The sequence below is a fragment of the Notothenia coriiceps genome, unplaced genomic scaffold, assembly GCF_000735185.1.
Source record: "Notothenia coriiceps isolate Sejong01 unplaced genomic scaffold, NC01 NC01_scaffold00013640, whole genome shotgun sequence".
NCBI classification, from domain to species: Eukaryota; Metazoa; Chordata; class Actinopteri; order Perciformes; family Nototheniidae; genus Notothenia; species Notothenia coriiceps.
Genome location: NW_011346341.1, coordinates 1 through 8,548, shown reverse-complemented (window position 1 = coordinate 8,548; position 8,548 = coordinate 1). Strand labels below are relative to the sequence as shown.

General features: G+C 42.2%; 1 protein-coding gene across 1 annotated transcript; it reads right to left on the bottom strand.

The window, feature by feature from the left end:
• Window positions 1-4,104: 4,104 nt before the first annotated feature.
• Window positions 4,105-7,043, bottom strand: LOC104948082 (protein FAM69A-like). Its single transcript, XM_010774240.1, has 2 exons — window positions 7,032-7,043; window positions 4,105-6,870 (listed from the first exon to the last, which is right to left on the bottom strand). The coding sequence occupies exons 1-2, from the start codon at window positions 7,041-7,043 to the stop codon at window positions 6,187-6,189; spliced, it is 696 nt and encodes a 231-aa protein (XP_010772542.1). The 3' UTR covers window positions 4,105-6,186.
• Between the last annotated feature and the right edge of the window lie 1,505 nt (window positions 7,044-8,548).

The following is an 8,548-nucleotide window of genomic DNA, read 5'->3' as shown; positions in this document are numbered from 1 at the left end:
ACCAGGACGTTTTTTATGCTCATCCACACATTCTACTCTGCTGTGGTTAATAAGTGCAGTGAGCGTCATGATGATGGTGTCAAACAAAGGGCTCAACATGACCCCACAGGTCTCACCGACATGGACATGGAGAAGAATATACTGGATGTTTTTGCCTAGTTCATCTGTGCTAAAAAAAAAAGCTTAGTATCAATAGGCCTACATCAATACATAGCTGGTGTTATTTGAATTTAAACAGCAGCGGATTAATAAGAGTGATTCTACACTTAGAGCAACGTTTTAATAAAATTAACTCATTTAAGAGTTAGATGAGAAGATTGAAACAACTCAGCTTGAAACAAGGTCACAGCTAGGAAAAGCTTAGCTTAGCTGAGGATGGATACAGCTCCCCTAAATCCCTTCTAAAGCTAAATAATTTAGTCTAAATAAACATATTAGTTATAGTTTGTTTATTTTTACAAAAACCTAAGTGTAAAGAAATAAGTTGGTGTTTTAAAGCTTGTAGGCCTAATAGTCCATGGGCCAGACCAAATATCGGTACCAACCGAGGTGGCAAAACATTTGTGGTACCATTTTGTTCTTAGGGTCCATATAAGTACATTAAGCCATAATAGACTTTCCAACTGAGTAGCTTAGCGGAGTTACATGCTACCCCATTATTGATCAAATAACGCATTTTGTCACCTACAAAGTTTGGCGGTATGTTCTGCGTTTGTCCCTGCTATGTGGAAAATGGTAATGAAACTTGCCTGAATGAATATTATATAAGCTTTGTATGTTTTATTTGGAATATATTTTCAGATTTTTGGGGAAGAAGCTCATTTTGTTGCTTTTCAGATAATGTTATTGGAGCCGCATGTTATTGCCATTTTACATGTTATCGGACACTGCGTCTGATGTACCGGTATGTAGACATACATTTTTAGTTAAGATGTATAGTTAAGATTAAGTTAATATTTCAAAGTGATGAAACTTTCTGCCTTCTTATAGAGCAAGAATGCAGACTCGTGCTCCGGAGTGATCAAATGAGAAATTAATCATGTAATGAAACTATTATCAACAGAGACGTACTACAAACAGAATGTATATTTTATTGCATTACTTAAGTGTAAAGTGTAAAGACTCTATATATAGAAGATAATACATGAACAATCATAACCTCCCCACGTTGCTTTGGTGTATTTGCAGGTTCCATACACTGCTACTGTCACTAGCAACTAACTGAAAATGGACTCAGTCCCAGAGGCAGGAACCAGCGGCACGGCACCAAAGCGGCCACGCCTGGAGTGCCTCATCCATTGCACATCTCAAGATGAAGACTCAACCCTGGTATCACCAAAAGACATTGGTTGCTGGAAAACCCTGCTGAGAGCAGCAGAAATCAGACAGCATGCACCGATCTTAGACATCGCAAAGGACTTGCCAGATGATGTCATACCACCTGTCACCTACCATAGGAAGTGCAGAAGCATCTTTACTATGAAAAAGGACCTTGATGCTATTATCACCAAGAAAGACAATAACCCTACATCAGAAGGTTCAAGAAAGTCAGCCAGACAAACGCCACACCAATCAAGGGTATATAAGGAAGAATGCATCTTCTGTGAAAAAAACAACAAGTACTTGAAAGGCCTAAAGACAAGAGAGCCTTTGACCCAGTGTACTGAGCTCTGTGCAGATGATACAATCAGAACAGCTGCAACGAGGAAACTGGACAACAGAATCCTTGCCATTTTCAGCAGAGAACTGGTGGCTGCTGAAGGCCACTACCACAGGTCTTGCTACCGCCTGTACACCAAGGATGCAGCTCCTGTAGCAGCTAGCAGTGCGCCAGATGGAGAGGACATTAACGAGACCTATGATGATGGTGTGCAGTATGATGCCGCAGAGAAACAGTCATACAGTGAACTATTCTCATTTATCAGAGAGGAACTGTTTCTCAACCCTGCTGTGGTCCCACTGATTGACTTCACAGCTAGACTGGTCTCACGTATGAATGGTCTCGGTATAACCAAGGTGAAACCATCCACAAAGAAACATATCCGCCGGAAGCTGGAGAGTGAATTTGGAGAAGCACTCCACATCATTCAGAACGATAAGGGCAAAGTACTCCTTTATCCAGACAACCTCTCCTTGTCTAAGCTTGCGAAAGCACATCAAGCACTCCAGGCTGAGTTGCAGGTCATGAGGTCAGCAAAGACAGAGGACAGTATCAGCAAGGCAGCACTGAGGATGCGAGATGATGTCAAGAAGCAAGATGACGTCCAGGCATGGCCACCTCAAATATCAGAACAGGAGCAGAGGGACGTTAACATCCCAACTTCAGTGACCATGTTCCTGCACACATTGCTGACAGGCTTTACAGACTGTACACAACCATCCCAGAGAGTACAGAGGCTATGTAACTCTTTTGGCCAGGAATTGGTTTATGCCATTACCTGTGGCAAGACGAAGCCAACGAAGCACATCATACTGCCCTTTGCTGTGAAGTCACTCACGGGGAATGTGGAGCATGTAGACACTACAGACATGTACATGTAACTATGTTATGCAATTCCATGTTTTATGTTGTTTTTTTTTCAAGTAATAATAATTTTATTTGGCTAAAATATTGTCCAAGTTACTTTAGAATGACCTGTATAAATAAACAACACCATAAGAACAATGCATTAGCCATTAAATGGTTGACTTCATGTTGGTATTTGAGTTATATGTACATTCAAGCAACNGGGTGTGTGAGAAGTGTGTGTATGAGATTAAAAAAGCCCAATTGCTTTTATGTTAAACCCCTTTACTATTCAATTAAACACATTCAATGTTTATTTATTGTAAAAGCAATTGGGCTTTTTTAATCTCATACACACACTTCTCACACACCCCCACACACACACACACGCACACACACTTCTCCGCCTCATTCCGTTTTCATTTACTCGTTAGTTATCTGACCAGCTTCAATCTTGTAGGCTACTCACTTCGTTTCTTGTAGCCCTCGAAAGGGTTTTGGAGGTTGATGCCTCGCTGAACGTGAGTTGTCTGGCTTTCTTGTCCGCAGCAGCAGAAAGCATTTTCGAATGTTTGAATGAATCAAAGTGGGTCGTCCCCGTCGATTTTCTCTTATGCTCCAACACACAGTTGCACGGGGTGCAGAACAGTTTCCCCCCACTTTTTGCCCGGTCTTTCTGAAATGTTCGTCGGTAAATGAGATGGATTAGATTTTTTCATCTTGGTGTTTTCTCTATCGTGTGAGCTCCACACGTTCACTCTATACAGTGTTGTTTACATTCTGTGATGCGCGAGCTGATGACGTCACGTCAAGACGAGTTAACTTTTTTTCTTCTCAACTTTTGTGGAAAAATGCGGGGATTATGCGGCCTTTTGATAAATATGCGGCCTTTTAGAAATACGCGCCATTTTGCTGATTATGCGGTAAATTCTGGACGGTCTAACTATCTTCAAATGTCTCATTCCACACGCCATAAGACTATTAAACACCTGAGAGAACATTCATCTGTTTGCATCTTGCAAATTATTTATCTATATATCATATTCCATTTACTTGTATATAGACTCTTCTTGCACTATATCTATTTTATTTGTATTTACTTGCACATCTCAAAAATTTATCTTGCGCTAGTTTATCTTTTTTTATGTCATATTCATGTTGCACTGTTGACTTCAGTTTTGATTGCCATATCTGCACTGTAGCTAATGGGCACATGGCAATAAAGCCTTGAATCATGTCTATCAATTAAAGCCAGCCGATACATGTAGTTGAGTATACAACAATTATTGCCCACAAAAAAGTGTGTGAAGTGAATTCTCACAAAAGTGGAAGGTAGTAGGTACATTCGAAAGAGGACTTGTTCTCATTTTCATATTTGTATGTAGAGTCTCTACCGTGACATGTCTCCATGCTTTAATGTTCAAAAAGCTCTTTATTTTTCTCATACTGCAGCACCTCTTTTCACCCTCTGTCTGAAACCAGAGCCCAGTCTGCTCTGATTGGTTATCATTTACATGCACTAAAACCTACTGTATAATACGGAAGAAGGAAAACCCCTCAAAAGTAGGATAGGCCTATTGAAGTAAAAAACGGTCACAGAAGTGGTATGTAGTTTAATTGTGCAAATCATGCTGGTCTCTTCAATAATTCAACTTTTTTTTTACATTTTCAAAATTCAAACAGCAGCGTTGACCACAAGCTCGACATGCTACAGGTCATGTCTGTATTTAGAGTGGTTACACAAGCCAGGATGTTGAGTTGGTCTCAGCAGCTTCACAACTTCCAGAAGGGATCATGACAAATCCTCTTTGTACAGCATTCAGATGTGACTACACGTTGATAAAGATCTCCACCATCACAGGTGTTAAACATTCGTGAATGATTTCAGGATGATCTCTATGGCACCGAGTCAAAATCCCCAAAAATGTGATACAGCACAATACTAAAAATGCTCTTTGTAGTGAGAAATACAAGTAAATAACATTCACAAATGAAATACATTAATATTGTCACTAGTGTTACAGGTGAGAAATGTACAGCAGTGAAGTGCACTGACATACAGAATGTTGTCGGTGGAATACTGACAGACATATCCTTCAAGTTTTCCACTTTGAATATAATAAACGGCCTTATGCAGATGAGTGACAATTAGGAAAAGCTTCAATGCTTCTTGGCATAGACTGTCTTCTACTCTGTACCCTGTATAAAGACATGTCCTTTGTTTCATTTTGCTACAAATCTTTTCATTTTTTCCTTAAATGTTCACTTATCTGTAGGCTACGTGTTAAAGGTGAAGTCTTGTGATATTCTATATTTTAATTATTGTAAAGACAACCCCTGAAAACCAGCAGTTAACCATTCTGTACAATCTTTGTAGCCAAGTCTAAAGTGGAAGTCTTAAGTAGTTCAGCAGGGTGACCTTCATTTTCGTTCCTTCATTTGAATGAACTTGGGTTTCATTTTGGTCGATGCCACACACTGTCCTGCTGCTTTCAATACTCACTAATGCACCAAATTTGAATTAATCCGCAGCTTAGTCTGTACGAGAAAAACAAAATCACTTTCTTTTAACAAGGGAAAGTACAATTTCGCAAGCTGTTTATAAAGATTTATACTCCAAGTCGTACTCTAAGACAGCGTAGTACTAACAAATAAACCTTTGTTTGGTCTTTTAACAGAATTTTCTGTAAAACGAAAATATGGAATACCACCAGCCTTATCTTAACCTTAGGTACACTCCCTGATTATGCTATAGTACTCAAAAGCAACTTTAAAAGGAGACATATCATGCTCATTTTCAGGCTCTTACTTGTTTTATGGGTTGTAATCGATCATCTTTTCATGCTTCAATGTTCAACAAACACATTATTTTTCTCATTCTGTCACTCTAAATAACTTCGTGTCTGTCCAAAACAGTCCGTTTGAGCGCCTGTCTCTTTAAGACCTCGTCTTGAAAAAGCCAAGTCTGCTTTAATTGGCTTGCGAAAAGAATATGGCGTAACTTTGCAAAGGTACTTGTAAAGCTGGAGAGGGAGTATATTCTAATGAGGCTACATGTGACATACGAAGGGAAGCCAAACATGAATGACTTGTTGAGTCTAACTGGGTTATCTTATTTCTCAGTTTGTGCGGAGGTAGGCTTTCCTGATAAGTAAGTGCAGAAGCAATAGGAAAGTGAGATGTTCATGATATGTCCCATTCAACATAACAAAGTCAAGGAGCCTATCTTATAATAGTGTCATTACACTTCCAACTGGGGCTTTGTACAACACCCTGATTTTAAATCCTTCTCAGGCCATACATACCTGCATGATTTAGTGGCAAAAACAGCAATTTGGCCTCCCAGCGCGAGACGTTTCATTTTTCCAGCAGTGCCCCCAAAAACATTCCACTGTGGTGAACAATACAATACAATATAGTGTGGCTGCATGATCTGCTTTAAGTATGACTGATGGTAACATGCAAACATTCAGTCGAGTTTAGTATTTCAAAGTTCTTAGCCTTGTTTTCCAGGCCCGAACTTCTGACGCTCGGAGAGAGGAGGTAGATTCTCCATCAGTCTGACCGTTCAAGAGTGTATAGAGTAAATAAAAACTACTTCATTAAATGTGCTATTCCTAAATCACAGCATCTTTCATACTCTGTGTGAGGAACCGACTTCAGGTGACTTCCCGTCCTTGTCACGAGTCCTTGGTGTGCGAGATCTGTCTCCACAGCAGAGCCTTCAGGTTGTTGAGAATAAGGGAGTGCTCCATGTTCATTTGTCCAGCATTACTACCTTTGAGAGCCATGCAGGAGTACAACTGCCTCTCCAGCTCCTCCCTCATCCCTGAGGGCGCCCCCCGCAGGAGGTAGTCCTTCAGTGTGCCGCACGCCTTCGCTAGGTTGGGCTGAACTGGCTCCTCCTTGCATCGTTTCTCCGACAAATCACACAAGGTCTTGCAGTCCACCCCGTACACACAGTCAGCGTCCGTCTCACACTTCAGCGCCCGCATGGTGCGCTTGAACTCGTCCTCAGACACCACCGCCCGGGCGTCAGTCAGACGGAGCTCGTGTCGGTCGGTATAACCAAAGTGCGCCGCAGCGAGGTCACAGATCAGAAAGCTGCCATAGGTGCCGTGGAAGAGGTCCTCCACCAGCTCCAGGAGGCCCATGGAGATCTTGGCTTTGCGAGGCCATGAGGGGGTGAACCACTGGTCCATGGAGCGCTGCATGCTGCTGGGGACCCAGGACACCAGGGGCCATGGGAGAGACAAACCGTACAGGGGCCCGTAGTGGACGCGCTCCGTCATGTACAGATCCCCGCAGAAGCCCAGGAGGCGAGGAGTGTGACCGCGGTCCTGCAGCAGGAGGCCCAGCAGCACCTGTAAACAAGGCAGGAATGGGTCTCACTGAAGAGCTAGAATCATTGTTTGTTTGCAGATCAGGGTTAGTACAGATCGAGGCAAGTAAGACTAAGTACTTTTTTATTTAAATGAAATGTAAGATCAAGTTCACGATAACTCATTATCATGGATTCCACTACCTTGATTCTCATCGTGCCAACTTCAAAAACACTTCCTACACTAAATACAGGTTTAATCCATGCCTTTGAATACTGGTACATTCATTTGAATTTGCACTTTCCCATTTGCACATTCAGTCGTGGGGTGATGTTTGAGGTGAGGTAATGACCATAAATGGTAAAGGTTACGAGAGGTCGTTGGGAAGCAAGTTTGCGAGTGTTTTTGCTAAATGAGAATTACAGTCTAGATACGACCCTTCACCATTTTGCCGTAACTACCAGACGAGGACCATCATACATAAAGGTGTGTGAGGCTTTCTGTAAATTGTGTTAAAAGAAAGAAGATACAAATTATTTGGGAGATTTTTAAATTGCATGTCGGATAAAAAAACGAAATGCTACCTACCATATCTCAGCATGTTGACTTTTGAAAGATTTATTGCAGACTTGTTAAAACATATTAAAACATATTTAAACATTAAAGGTGGGGTAGGTAATTTTGGAGAAACCAGCTCGAGTGCACTAGAATTTGAAAATACACAGCCGGAAAAAATCTGCCACTTCCTTACAGAGCCCCTCCTCCAACACACACGAACATGACCAATGAGGGCACGAGATAAGTTTGCGCACAGATGGAAGGCTGACAGGCAGGTAGGCCATCCAGTTATTTTAGCCAGGCCCTTCCTGTTCACAGTCTATACATCAGACTTCAGACACTGCTCACAGTCCTGCCATCTGCAGAAATTCTCAGATGACTCTGCCATTGTGGGCTGTATCATCAGAGATCAGGAAGCTGAGTACAGGAGTGTGGTGGAAAGTTTTGTGGAGTGGTGCGGTCAGAACCACCTGCAGCTCAACGTCACAAAAACTAAGGAGCTAGTGGTTAACTTCAGGAAGCGGAGTACCGCCCCAAGCCCAATTACCATCGTGGGCATGGATGTGGACATTGTGGACAGCTACAAGTTCCTGGGCGTCCACATAGACAATAAACTGGACTGGAGTAAAAACACTGACGCCCTATATAAGAAAGGCCAGAGTCGCCTGCATTTCCTCAGGAGACTCAGGTCCTTTAACGTCTGCAGCACTATGTTGCAGATGTTCTATGACTCGGTGGTCTCCAGTGTGATCTTCTTTGCTGTAGTGTGTTGGGGCAGCGGGGTGAAGACAGCTGATGCCAACAGACTCAACAAGCTTATCAGGAGAGCAGGCTCTGTCCTGGGAGTGGATCAGGAGTCGTTGGCAGTGGTGTCGGATGGGAGAATGCTGAGGAAACTTCTCAGCATTCTGGACAACGGGTCTCACCCCCTGCATGCCACACTGGTTTCCTACCAGAGCACTTTCAGCCACAGACTGAGATCACCCATAACCACCACACAGCGCCACAGGAGGTCTTTCCTCCCAGTGGCAATCAAACTCTTTAACTCTTCACCCCTAAGTAAAGGGCACTGAGAACTCCCACACCAACACTATGCAATATACATATCAATATAATTAACATCATTGCAATACACTCGCTGCTATATATATATATATATATA